Genomic DNA, 15000 nt, shown 5'->3' on the forward strand with positions numbered 1-15000 from the left:
CTAGTTGTCGTGGAACTCACTCTGTAGACCAGGCTAGCCTCGAACTCAGAAATCCACCTGTCTCTGCCTCCTAAGTGCTGAGATTAAAGGCGTGCGCCACTACGGCCTCCACAGCACTTCTTAATAGCATGATTCTAAAGACCAAACCTCTACACATAGCCCCTTAGCAGTCAACCCCTATTAGGCAGCTTATGTGTTCTGTTCTCAGAATCTCCTGCCAATGGTGGACATGTGCTCATTTACCCAGATAAACAAGGACTGAGCACATACAAGAGACCAGTGAGACCCCGAGGAGATGATTGTCACCCAAGAGTGAATAAGCCACTCACACAGCAGCGCACAGGGACCTGTCTCCACAACGTGGAACCAACAAGGAAGGCTGGCATCTTGCGCAGCACCGAGGGCTGCAGCTCTCTGCCTAATTTTTCACTTTCATCCAGATGTTTCCTGTCGGGAAGGCAGAGTCAATAATGTATGAGTCTTATAGACAGAGGCATATGTGCTTATTACTCCCCATGGGCTTCTCCTGCCTGGGAGAAGACGTATTACTCAAAAATGGCTACAATTTTTTAAAATTCAAGTTGATACAGCCAGCTTCTGAGTGAACGCACGGCTCGGACCATTTCAGTGCGAAAGTCTGCGCACAATCATAGTCATCGTCGTGGCTTTGGGCTTTGTCTGGCCTTTAAATTCCCAGCACAAACTCTTCAGGCAGTCAGAACAGGGACTTCTATGGCAGGAGTGAGTTTTCCAATAACGCTGGAGCAAGCAGCTTTCTCTTGGCAGCCTCAGTTGCCAGCGGTTTATTTTTAATATTTGCTTTTATTTCTTAATCCTTCCAAACAATAAAAATAAAAGTCATTATAAACCAGGGTAGCTGTGGCAATAAATACTTCAGAGTCTAAAAATACATTGTCCCTGTCTGACCAGTTACCCATTTTCCAGGGTATCTGAGTATTTATCTAGCAGCACGAGACCATTATCCTGAGACACAGTTGTATCCCACTGACACCTAATCTTCTAATTAAAATCAGAATAATGATGGACTGTTTAAATTCTACTTTTAAGTGTTCATTTTCCATTTGCATTTAAAAGAAAACACACTCCTCATCATCAATACCCCATCCTGGGTTATAATTTGTCTTTTCTTTTGCTGGAGTCATAATGTCACTCCCGACTTGCCGCTGGTTAAATGGAGGAGAGCATCAAAATGCGCTTTACAGCTTGGCTGTTGCTTGGCAACCTCGGCAGCCACCTCCTCACTGGAGTAAGTTCTAATTGGCCACAACTCTTGACAGGAGTCTCTGACTTATTGGAAATGACACTTGATTATTCATCTAGGTGGCTAGAGCTGATGTGTATCAGCAGGGAATTTTGCATAAAAATGACTCACGGATGTTTCTAATATCTCTAGGTGGCTTTCTGCCGTGGTGTAGTGGCTGAAGGAAGTGATAAGTTTCATTAGCTAGAATTAATTTTTCATTTGTTAGTCAACAGTTAGAGTACATTTCGAGGTATTCATTTTTAAAGCCGCCTCTAGTAGCTCATGTATTCAGATATCCCCCTCTAACTTTGACTCTTAAACATGGCTGCCCTCAGGCCAATTGTGATAGTCAATGCTGAGTTACTAAAGCAAATACCATTGATGCTCACCATACCCCGCCCCTCAAAAGGTATTTTAGCTCAGTGTTCTGGGCATTCCAGTCCTTGACAGATGGACATACTGCCTTGAAATCTCTTCTGAGTAAAGGGAGCAGCAGTGCATCATGGAGGGAGCACAGGACACAAGTTCTTCACTGGGAGCCAGGAAGTGGAAAGAGAAGAAAGGGAAGAGGCAGAAGTCATGGGATTCCCTTCAAAGGCACACTCCTGATAACTGGCGGAGCTCCCACCAGGCCCCACCTCTTAAAGTCCCACCAGTTCCAATAGCAGGACCAAACCTTTAAGACAAAGACCTTTGGGGAATAGTCCAGATTCAAACTATGGCACGAAATGGAAGAAGTGTTAATTTCTTACAATTGTTGATTTCTGCCTTTATGAATGTTATAGTGTAGCAGAACAACAAGATACATAAATTACTGTATAATGACCAGATAATGGAGGGCAGTGACAGAGCTCCTGTCTTGTTTCGAAGAATGTGGATGTTAGGTTTGGGCAGGGGAAGGTAGATACACAGGCACCTAGACAGAGCAGTACAGGGCCTGCTTGGAGTATACGGCACTCACTCAGGCTGAAACAGAGTGAGCAAAGGAAACAGGGGGAAAGGATGCAAAAGTGGGTTGAGGCTCTCAGAGGCTGCTGCCCCGTGTCAGGGGCAGCCAACTGTTAAATGCTCAGAAGTGGAAGAGTGACTTGCTCAGAACTCTCTAGAGGGAGAGAACACTCCATTTTGCTGTTTAGCCTTTAAGGGCCAGATGTCTCCAGATACACGAGGCAAATCCTTCTGGAGCAGATGAGAACTGCAAATGTACCCCTGAAGTCTCCTCTACAGTAGCAGCCGAAGGCTATGGGCAGGTTCTCAGGATGTAGTTTTGGGATCAGGTACAAGTCTCTACTCTGATTCTTTTCTTAGTCGTTCCTCACACACCGGTAAACAACTCACCTAGCTATACACCATCAGCATGTGGAGCTTGTATAATTTTAGCAACATCATGTAACTCAAGAGACCCTTCCTTTCCCATTCTCTGAATTCTTTTCCTCCAACACTCAGTGAGACACTGTTCTCCAAACTTCCAGACATCCAATGGCTTTTTAATGCTGAGTTGTTTTGGTTTTTTTCCTTCTTGGGTTCATACTATCAGATCTGTGGAGAGTGGGAGTGTAACCTGAGAGTGGCTATGTTGAAGGGCAGAGGTACTGAAGCACCTCTTTGGGCAGGAAAGCAACAGGAATCAGATGGTTTGACATTCTTAGTTCTAACTTGCGTAAAATCATTTGAACACAAAAATAACCAGGTTCCATCGTCATGGAATTCTAAAGCTGATGTGTCAAAGAGATAATACTTTTTTTTTTTAATAGAGGGGATATGTCACTTCGAGTAAATGGGGTTATTGCTATGACCCTCTACTAACCCAAATTTAGAAGATAGCTGCCTTTTTCCCATGATCCCAAGCAAATTCTTAACATAATATTTAATACTGTGTTAGCTATCAAACCACCACATGACATTAACTTAAGAAGGGAAAGCTTTCTCTTGGATCACAGTATAAAGAGGGGAACAGCCCATCATGGCATGGAAGGCACAGAGGCTGGGACAAGAAACAGCTGGATACAGTGCATGTGCAACTAATAAACAAGAGAATAGAGAGGAAGTGAGGTCAGCTCCACCCCCACCCCCAATGATCTACCTCCTCCAGAAGATCCTAAAAGCAGCACCAAGTGTTAAAATTATATATGTAGTTTATATATCATTATATTATTATATCTATCATGATATATATAATATATAGAAGCCAGCTGGGCATGGAGATAAACACCTTTAATCTCAGTTTTTGAAGTCAGAGGTAGACAGATCTCTGTGAATTTGAGGGCATCCTGGTCTACATAGAGTATCCCAGGAAACTCAAGGCTATAGAGTGAGAACTTGTCTCACCCCTTACCCCTACAAAGCTAACAAAACTAAACAAAAGAACACATAGAACCTCTGGGGAGATATTTTACACTCAAACAATAATAAATGACTTCCTTGGGATCCTAGAATGTTATGAAATGGGACATTATAGTTCATTACAATTAGAACATGGCCTGGGGGTGAGGAACCCAAAGTCAGAAAGGTTCAGATACCACGCCTAAAGGAAGAAGTAGAATCAGTGTGAATCTCTGGTGTTTTGCTCAGAGCCAAATTTCAAAAATATACCCTGAGCTTATGCTAAGAACATCCAAGTCTATTGGTGGGTCCTGAATGTCTTTAACATAGTAGATTATCACTTAGTCCAGTGGTTCTCAACATATGGGTCATGGCCCCTTTGAGGGTCAAACAATCCTTTCACAGAGATCACCTAAGACCATGGAAAACACACATAATTACATTACAATTCATAACAGTAAAATTACAGTTATGATGTGGCAATAAAAATAACTTTATGGTTGGGGGTCACTACAACATGAGGAAATGTAGTAAAGGGGGGTCACAGCGTTAGGAAGGTTGAGAACCACTGACTTAGATACTTCTAGAGAATTAACTGAGTAAGGATACAACAGGTACCAAAAAAAAAAATTTTTTTTTTTTTTTAGTAAAAAGTAAATAAAACTTCAATAGAAGACGGCAACATATAAAAGTTACCATAAAGAGGGGATAGTGGAAACCTGTTACCTGTTACTTTGTAACAACTTTACTCAAACCTTGCAGCTTGAAACAACAAACCTTTGTTTCTGGAGCTAAAGCTTCCCACATGGCTTAGCTGGGATTCTCTGCTCAGGGCCTCTTGGTATAATGATCAAGTTTCTCGTCTGGTCTGCAGTCTTATCTGAAGGATTGAGTAGGGAACCCTTGCTTCGAAGACAGCTAGCATAGTTATCTGCAGAATTCTGTTCCTTATAGACTCTAAGAAGCAGCTAAGAAGCTTGTACTGTGCCCTTCAGTCAACGAGGATGCTCAGAGCATTTCAGCAAAGTGAATACACAAAACACAATCATTTTAGAAGATTGGTGTCACAACTGGGTTTCGAGGTGTGCTGGGAAGCAAACAGACAGCAGGCTCTTGGGTTGGTTGGTTTATAGCGTACCTACAGGCCAGCTTCTGGACTTAGATATCAAAGGTGGTTACCCTATGGCCTTCATCCTCAAGAGGCAGAATGACAGCGATATTCCAATGACTCTTCCAGTGGCAAAGTCTGAACCAGAGTGAGGAGAGAAGGGTGAAGGGACGCAAACAGCATTCATGCAGTGAGACCAACCATGAGGGGCCCATGGGGAGCCGTCCGTGAGGAAAAAGTGAGGTACAGAGGAGGCTCCCGTTGTCCAAACCAGCTTGGGGATGGATTCTCCATAGGACAGGTGCCATGTTTGGACCACTCCTGACTACTGCTAGGCGCTTTACATATGTTGTTTCTAATTGTGGTTACAGTACTTCAAAGGTGGCACTATTATTCCCATTCTGCCGGTGACAATATAAAGACACTGCATTTAGGCCACTGGAAATGAATAACAAAGTTCCAGAGAGTGAACTCATAGTCATTGGCAATGACTTGAGTGCTTGCTCTTCTTGCAGCCAGTATACAATGGCCAAGTCAGATCCTTCCCCCTCGAAGAGAAATGCCAAAGGTGGGATTCTGAAGACCATCAACAGGTGTGGATGAATGCTTTGTTGAGAAGGGGAATGTCTGACCTTTTCTTGGTCATCTCTCTGTAAGGTGCCTCCTCTGTCTACTCCTATGATTATAATTCACCCACTTGCCTTCTGTCCACACTAATCTTCTGAGATAGTTGGTCAAATCCTTTAGAAAATACTGAGCACTGACTGAATTTATATAAAAAAAGACCAGGCTAAGCAAAAACTTCCTCCCTTGGAGAATTTTAATTACCCAGTCCCACTTTCAAACTGTCTTTTCTAGGGACAACACAGGCTTGACTGCTGAACTGACATTCTGGCCTTGGCCAACTCAGACCATAGTAGCAAAATACTATAGAGTGGTTTAAACAATAGAGAACTGTTTTTTTTTTCTCTGTTAATGGAGACTAAATTTGGACAACTGGGTCCTTCCTGGCAATTGTGGCTTTTGGTGGCTCCTCTTTTGTGGTTTCCAGGTAGTCACCCATCATTCTATGCGCTCACAAGATCCCCCTTTTGAGACAGTGTCTCACTGTGTAGCTCAGGCTGGCCTTAAACTTACTATGTAGCCTATGCTAACCTAGAAGTCACAATTCTCCTACCTTAGTCTTTTGGATGCTGTAATTACAGGTATACATCATCATTCCCTGGATCAATCTTATGATTTCATTTAATGTTAATGGTTTCCTGAGAGATCACATCTCTGATCCAGCTACACTGGGAATTAGATCAACAGCATATGGATTTCAAGAGGACACAAACATTCAGTCCACAACAACCCCCAGATGAAATCCATTTTTAAAACCAAATGGTATCAATAGTTTATGCAATTAAAAGTACAACATATGTGCAACTTGAAAATATTGCTTGGGTAAAACAAAAATAAAAATCACCCATTGTCCTACAGAGATGGAACACAGCAAAATGAGAGGCAGACTCGAGATCTAGGAGTAGAGCATTGGGTTTCCTCTGGGCTCATGTCTGTACATTTACCACATTCACCTGCTGGTCTGAAAACACGGGGCTGGGGTGGGGGGGAGTTGCTGGGCCACAGGCCCAACCCACAGAGCCTTTTGCTCTGTGTATTCAGCTCATGGAAGAGTAGACATTCTATAACAGTGGTACATAATGGCAAGGGGGAAAAAAACGACCAAAATGATGGCAACTGGCCAACATATGGACCATGCTCCACTGTCTTGTGATATTTTCTCAGCATTACTTCTTCACATTTTCATCGTGCATGCCCCATCTCATGTCACATTAATCCAGATAAAAATGTCATTATCCATTCAGTGTGACAGACAGTAGGCATGACATAGGGGAAAATTGCAACCACATCAGCCAGCAACAAAGCACTTCAGCCAAGTGCTCGTGGGAGAAGGGATGGTAGGTAACTGGTCCTCTGCATCACCCAGGCCTGCACTTAGATTCAGCATAAGGAGCTCTTCTAATACACAGGCTGTGCTTTCCGCTTCTGAGAAGTCTGTATAAGCCAAATTTTATACTGCACATCTCTTGCTTAGTATAAGGATACTTAATATTGATGTCTAAGGAGACCCTCATTGCAACAAGTTTTTGTTGTTGTTGTTGTTGTTGTTTAATATTCCTCTGAAACTTATTGAAAACTCCTGTTTTGAGTTGGTTTGGTTTGGTTTGCTTCAAGACAGGGTTTCTCTGTGTAGCCCTGGCTGTCCTGGAACTCACTCTGTAGACCAGGCTGTCCTGGAACTCAGAGATCTGCCTGACTCTGCCTCCCAAGTGCTAGGATTCCAGGTGTGCACCACCACCACCCAGTCCTATTTCCAGGATCTTATTAAAATAAGATTTACTTGTAAAACTAAGTTTATTGAGATAACTGAAGAGGCTGCAAATGGCTTACAAGGTAAAAGTGCTTGTTACCAAGCCAACGACCTTAGTTTCTTCTCTGGGAACCACAAGAGAGAAGGAGAAACTCAGTTCCTGCAGGATGTCTCTGACTCCCATGTGGACACTGTGCACATGCACGCTCACACTTACGTGCTAAGTAGTAAATGACTGTAATCAGATAAGAATGGCAGCCAGAGAAGCTAGCTAGAGAGACGTGGTTAGAAAGCACTGAGCTCTCCAAGGATCGAGGAAGTCAGATTTCCTGGTAACAAAGTCTGGGAAACATTTTAAGGGACCCACCCACATGTATTCTTTTCTCGATGGGATAGGTTATTCGGTGGATGGTTCGTGAGAATTTAAAAAAGAATGCCTCAATCATAAAGAACGGATAGAGAGTCACTGAAAAGAAATCAGGCTCACCCTATCCATCTATTTCCTGGATGGACTAAAGGAGAGACAACTGGGGTCAATAATGCTCCTGCTTCAGCCAACCACTGACAAGATCGTTGGCCAATCACTGAGAAGACAGTGCAAGGCTGAGCATTTACTTAGGTTTATCCTGACTGGCCAAAGGACTTTGAAAAATTCTACAGATACCTGAAGTAACTGTCCATAGTAGGGTCGCAGGACTGTGCTTCAACCACTCTACATAGTCACGAGGTAAATGAGAACTTAGAAGGCATGCTACTGTAGTTTAAATGGAACAAGGAAGGCATGGCTACTCATCCACTTTGAGTTATAGAAATGTCCCTATGCCTCTCAGACCAGTTCCTTCCTACAAGGCTCCCACACCACTACAGGAAATGAGAAGCTGGTGTCATATGTGTGTCCCCATAGGGCATGTGGGGCCGGCTAGCAGGCAGCTGTGACAGGGAGGGGGGCCTACATAGCCATCCATTCTCCCAGCATCTCAACAGTTGTCCACACTGCCCTACAGTTCAGGGAAGTTCGGGGGTTGGTGTTCTTCCTAGGACAGCTGAAGACAACTTTTTATGGAAATAAAGGAAATAGAAATGCAAAGCCTGGAGCTGGAGAGATGGATCAATGGTCTTAAGTACTGGCTGCTCTTCCAGAGGACCTGGGTTTGGGTCCCAGCACCCACATGGCAGCTCACAACTATCTGTAATTCCAGTCCCTGGGGAATCTGATGCTCTCTTCTGGCTCCTTGGGCACTGCATGCCCATGGTGCATAGACATGTCTAGACAAAACACCCACCCATACAGATCATTTGTTTTTAATACAGGGGAAAAATGTTTAAAAAGAAACACAAAACCTTTCTAATAAATGGAGCCTAAGGGCTAAAGAATCAGTTATGTGCAGCAATAACTTATTGGAAAAGACCTGTGGCTTTCATTGACCTGAACTTTGACATTTGTTTGTGGTATGTGTCTTATGCAAAAATCAATATACATCTGACCTTGCTACTGGCTTACGGGGTTCAGGTCACAGAATGTAATTAATTTACTATTTACTAGATAGTGCCTGAAGCAGGACTATGTTCCACCTATGGGTTGCTATTTAAGAGTGACAGACAACCTTTGCAAGGGGCCACTCGGACAGGCCGGGTGAGGAGCTAGCCAGAGTTGACCACCAGGCCAGTGCCAGGGGATCCGGACAGGTAACTAGGCTAAGATGACTACCAGTCTGGCAGGCCTGGTGGGGGGGCAGACCATGCCAAGATGACCCCTACCCAATGTTATCATGCACAAGCAGAACAGAGCATTCCTGAGAGACCACTCCTGAGACGACCTCAGACACTCAGAGACTCTGGGTGCCACTAAGATGAGCAAGTAAGTGGTGGAGAAATGAAAGAGAAAGAGAAACAGAAGAAGGTGGGCACAGTGAAGAAAGGCAGAATTGGAGACTGGAGGGTAGTGAGGAATAGCCTGATGTGAGTAGCCAGGGACCGTGGTAAGATCCTGGCTGGTGGTGCCACTGGGGGCCACATTTGAGTCTGTAGCCCTGCCAGGGGTCTGTTATTACCAAAGGCCAAGTGGATGTTCCTGGTCCGGGCTGCTGCTAGTGATATGTTTATGTCTAAGGGCTGTGCAGAACTGGCCCCATCCCTCTCCTGGGCATCATGGACCAGTGGACTCTGAGGACATGAGAACTGGAGAGCTGAGCCCAACCCTAGCTGACTGCAGTACTTGGAAGAGCAGACCACACACATTATGGGAGTTGTTGGTGAGCTGGCCCTGAGGATACAAGTATGGGAGAGCTGCCCATCTCCCTTATGGTGGTGTGGACAGGGGAAAGATACCCTTCCCCCCATCACCATCGGTGGCCAGCATGAGACCTGGTCCTGGGGTCATGAGAGCAAGAGAGCTGGCCCTGCCCCTTGTCTGCTGTGTGGTAACATAACTGAGGGAGAGCTGTCCTCCACCTCATGCCTTGTCACCTATGGCAGGCAAGAAAGCTGGCCCAGAGGCCATCAGAGTGGGAAGGCTGTCCCTGCCCCTCACCTGTTGGGGCAGGCTGTGCACCTCACCTGGGCAACACAGTAGAGCTGGCCCTGGATGTGGAGGTGCCAGTGAGGCAGCGCCAGGGACATGAGTACAGGAGAGCCAGCTCTGCCTCTTGTCTGCTGGGCAGTGGTGCAGATGAGGCAGAGACACCCTCCTCTCCTCCCTCATCCCTTGACATCTATGGCAGGCAGGAGAGCAGGCCCTGGGATCATGAGAGTGGAAGAATTGGCCATATCCCTCACCAGCTGTAACACTGGGGAGAGTGGGCCCTGTACCTTAACCAGACAGCAGTGTAGAGATGGCCCTGGTTGTAGGGTTGCTAGTGACCTGGCCCAGAGGGTGTGAGAGCAAGAGAGCCATTGGGCTGATTAGCTCAGATGCCTCTCCAGATCCAGGGCTTTGTATTCGCCCACCCCAGCACTTACCCCACTGCTAAATTGCTGGAGTGCATGAAGGGGAAGGGGGCAGTTCTACAGACCCAAAACTACAGGACCTCCATGACACAGGGCAGCAACAGGTTATCTGAGAGAAGTCCAGTGCGGATCCAGTACTGATGGTAGCCAGAGGCGGATCCAGTACTGATGGTAGCCAGAGGCGGATCCAGTATGGATGGTAGCCAGAGGCAGATCCAGTATGGATGGTAGCCAGAGGGCTTGGACCAAATGTGAGTCAGTGCAATGCACATCTGCAAGCAAAGAAGTATGGACAAAGAGGTACACTGTGGGAACACAATGTGACACACTACAGCTTCCACAATGAGATTTTTGAATCTCATTGTTGAAGGGGAAGTTACAAGGGTGGATGGCAGGCAGGTACAGGAGAGGGAGATGAGTGGGATTGGGGTGCATGATGTGAAATTCACAAAGAATCAATAAGAAATTAATAAAAAGAATAGGGGCTCAAGTAGATATTGTATGCTTATTGAAATTATCTATCCATTCATCCATCCATTCAACAAATAATTACATATGCCAGGTTCTGTTGCACATTCTAGAGATTAAAAAAAAAAAAAATTGAACAAACAGACAAAACCTCCCCTGACCTCAGACACCTCATATTCTAGCAGCAAATGAAAACCAGATGCTAGAGAGATAGTCTAGTGGTTAAGAGAGCATAATGCTCTTGTAGAGAACCCTTATATTGCCAGTGTCTGTGTTGTGTGGCTTATAACCATCTATAACACAAGCTTCAGGATTCCCCAAGACCTCCTCTAGTGGGTACCTGAAATGTTCCCCCACCACCACCATGAACGAACACACACATAATCTTAAAAGTAAAATGGGAGGGAGGGGGTAAGAGGTTAAGAACACTATCACTCCTGCAGAGGACCTAGGTTCAGTTTCAGCACTGACATGGTGGCTCACAATCACCTGTAACTACAGTTCCAGGGAACCTGCTGTGTTCTTCAGACATCTACAGGACCAGGCAGGCATGTGGTGCATATACGTGAAGGCAAAACACTCATATACATAAAATAAAATAAATCTGAAAAAATTTTAATTTAAATACAGTTTTAAAGTTTCTTTAAAATTAATAATAATAATAATAATAATAATGAAAAACCAAACACCAGGCACCATGTCTAAGTACTATTTCCATCAACGCTCAGAAAAACCTACAGCAGCACTCTGCCTCAGCTATGACACCATTCTAGAATGTGTACCCGTTTGAACGATCCCCCTTGACAGTTCCAGCTTGGCCCTTCAACTATATAGGAGAGAATAAAAGTTCTTAAAGGGCGCTACCCACCCGAGAGATCCAGCTGGAAGTCAGAGTGATGAGCAGCCGAACCTGCAGTCTAAGTGTGCTGGAGCCACGCAGTGTGCACAGCACTGCTCACTAGACCTTTCTCTTGGCATTAGAAAATTTCCACAATGAAATATCTTAATGTTAAGAAGCCAACAATTCCTCACGCAGATCAAGAGCTACCCTGTCTTGGAAGGCGTAAGCAGCTGAAACACAGATGCAAACCCTCTCTCAGAAACACCATTTAAGATAACTTCTGGCTTAATTAAGAAGCTGGAACAGATGACCTTCAGTTCCTCCGGATGCTAGATTCTATGTTCTGGTGGGAGATCTGAAAACTTAATTGGAACAAGCATGCGTGGACTTGGGTTAGTTCCAGGGCCAGGATGTATGGAGTGTGGTCTAGCTGCTTGCTAATGCTAACCACATGTCAGGAAGCTGAGCACTGATTCCAACTTCTGTCTAAACGCTTAATGATGGCTTTCATAATTATTTCACCAGATCTAAGTTTGATCCTTTCTTTTTCTGATGCGTCTACCACAGAAAGCTCACTTAAGCTTAAAATAGGTATTTATGGACACTGTATTTTACAGATATTATGAATACTTTCCTTAATCTTAGCCTCGTGTAAATCACCTTTGAAATACAGTCTGTTTCCCTAGAAAGCACTGTGTCCATCACTGGCAGCCAATCTAGGCACGATGCCCTAATTACACCTCTGCTATCTATTATCAGATGACGCCTCTCATCAGCCAAGCCTGTGAACTTCTCGTGGCTCACTTAAAACGCTGTGCAGCATCCAGAGATGCATTCAACATCCAGAGGTAAGGCTGCTCCATTACAGGTGAGAAGTCACAGTTCTGAGTGGATGATTCTTGTGATGGTACATAATGGCTGGACAATTACCTTGGGAGTAGCAAACTGGAAACGCCAGACGGTCATAACAGTGTGGATAGACTGACTAATGAGAAGAAACCCCACCTAAACCATGAAACAAAATAACCTGAGCCAGGAACGCCAGCCTATTGAGGAAAATTCAAATGTCCAGTGGTTAGTCCTTCTGTTCTTCATGGACATGAGAGGCAAGATATGCCAGGACAGAAGGGACAGGGACTTTAGAGAAAGTACCTAAACTCTCACAAGAGAAATTCTGAGGACAGGTGTGGTAGTAGTGCATGCCTTGCATCCCAGCAGGGGCAGGTAGATCTCTGAGAGTTTGAAGGTGACTGGTCCACATAGGAAGTTTGAGGCCAGAGCTGCACAATGTGGCCCTGCCTAAAAACAAAAAACAAACAAACAAGTGAGTCATGAGGCTGAGGCTGAAGCTTGGTTAGTCAAATGTTTGCTTGACATGAGCAAAGCCTTGGGATTGATCACCAACATCAACACCACACGAAGCCTGGCATGGTAGTATATATCTGTAGATCCATATTCTAGATAGTGTTCACATGGGGAATACAAGGCCTGCCAGGAATACCTAAGACTCTGTCTCAAAAAAATTTTTAAAAAGATAATGTAAATAAGGTATATTATCTGACCTATTAAGGAAACTAAGGCAGGGAGGACACAAGTTCAAGGCCTGCCTGGGCTAGAGTGAGTTGAAGACCATTCTGGGTGCTTAGTGAAATTGTGTCTCAAAATAAAAAGTTAAGGGGCTGGAGAGATGGCTCAGCAGTTAAAAGTACTTTTCTGCTCTTCTAGAAGAGCTGGGTTCAATTCCCATCACCCATGTCAGGTGGCCCACATCTATCTGTAACTTCAGTTCCAAGGTATCCAGTGCCTTCTTCTGGCCTCTGTGGGCACTGCAGGCATGTGGTGGTATATATAAATACACTCAGGCAAGCACTTATATACATAAATAAATGACTAAAAAACTGTAAGTAAATAGGTAACTAGGTAATAAATAAATGAAAATGGTGATTGGCTGGGGATATAGCTCAACAGGATAGAGTGCTTTAGCATATATAAGACCCTAGATTCAAATCTCAGTTCAGCTAAATAAATTAATAAATTAGTAGCAATCATTTGTGCATAGCAGCCACAGCTCAGTGGTGGGCAGGAGAGTGGTGTTTAGTATATATAGCTGGCAATTTAAGCAACCGACGGACTTTTCTCCTAGCAACCTTTAGATGTTTTATGCTAAGTCATGGCTGGCAGCCGACTAGGGACAGAATGACTGCAGATCAGCCACAGCTGACTCAGAACCATCACTGCCCATAAAACCACAGGCTTGTCAACAGCAGCATTCATGCTGTTCCCAGCTGTCAACAAACCTTCTCATCCACACTCTCCCAGAGTGCCCAGAAGGTGGAGGAAGATAAGGTGGCCTCCTCAGCTATTAAAGCAAAGAAAATAACTCTTCAGTCCCGGAGCCATCAAGCATTAGGGTCTGGTGGGATCCCATTCAGGAGCCATGCATATTTTTGCATCAACAGGTAGTCAGTGACCGATCATAGAAATGTTTTTAATATAAGTCATCAACATTTCAGAGTCACCAAGTCAAATGATTTATTCTCTAATGATAAGCTGGTGGCTGTAAGACCCATGCAGAAGAACTAGTTGTGTCTGTATTAATGACAAGCACAGATGTTACAGTTATAGAAGAGCATCAATAGCCCAGGTATTAGACTCCTTAGAAAGTCCTTAAGATGGCAATACCTGTAAGAAAATAAAAAGAAGGATTGTAAGGACTGGTGAGGTGGCTCCGAGGTCAAAGATAAGCCTAGAAAGCTTATTGACCCAAGTTTGATCCTCAAAACCACACAAAGGTGGAAGGAAAGAACTGATACCACAAAGCTGTCCTATGTCCTATGCGATGTGCGCCATGACACATGCATGCCATGTCCCCATTATGCCATGCACACACTAACACACGTGCACATACACACTATGCAGATGTATACAAGAACAATAAACACATAACATTTTGTGAAAGATTAATACATTTTAAAACGGCATTGGGAGGAGCAGGCGTCCTAGGCTGGGGTTGGTTAAATCTTCTGACACCATTGGAAGACACTTTTCCTTTTGTTTGTTTGGAAAAGACAGTGTGTACTTCCAGTAGTAAACTAAATATATCCTGTGAGCCTGCCCTAGAGTTTGCTATCCATTTGAGTGAGAAGAGCCCTTGGTTTTGTTTGTTTTTTGTTACACTTTTATTTTTTATTTATTATTTATTTAATGTCTATGAATACACTGTAGCTGTCTTCAGACACACCAGAAGAGGGCATTGGATCCCATTACACATGGTTGTGAGCCACCATGTGGTTGCTGGGAATTGAACTCAGGATCTCTGGAAGAGCAGTCAGTGCCTTTAACTGCTGAGCCATTTCTCCAGCCCTTGTAGCATGTGTTAAAATGGCAAAATCATCAGGTATAGTAGCACATGCCTTTAGTCCCAGCACAGGAAAGACAGGGGCTAGTCAGGGCTGCCAAATCATTAGAAGGAAAAATGGAGGGGAGTTAATAAAATGAGCTAATTAGATTCATTCATCAATGCCAATTTGAGAGCTATCAATTAATCATTAGATTCTAGCCTGAGAGGCATAGGGGCTAAAGCCCCTAAGCTTTGGGGCTCCTATTTCCCTTCACAGAAAGGTATGTGCCTTAGTGTTCAACTCTGTTCTCAGGCCTGAGTTAGTGATGTCTTCCCT

The 15000-nt window shown here is 44.3% G+C and overlaps 1 protein-coding gene across 3 annotated transcripts in view; it reads left to right on the top strand.

Moving 5' to 3' along the window:
• The window catches only part of Tbxas1 (thromboxane A synthase 1), a 175031-nt gene that overhangs the window by 97569 nt on the left and 62462 nt on the right, over nt 1–15000 (top strand). For all 3 annotated transcript variants that reach the window (XM_031381610.1, XM_031381609.1, XM_031381607.1), the window contains one exon: nt 12083–12171. In XM_031381610.1, the coding sequence (XP_031237470.1) occupies nt 12083–12171 (89 nt within the window). The remainder of the gene's footprint in view (nt 1–12082; nt 12172–15000) is intronic.

Source organism: Mastomys coucha, unplaced genomic scaffold, assembly GCF_008632895.1.
Source record: "Mastomys coucha isolate ucsf_1 unplaced genomic scaffold, UCSF_Mcou_1 pScaffold20, whole genome shotgun sequence".
NCBI lineage: Eukaryota > Metazoa > Chordata > Mammalia > Rodentia > Muridae > Mastomys > Mastomys coucha.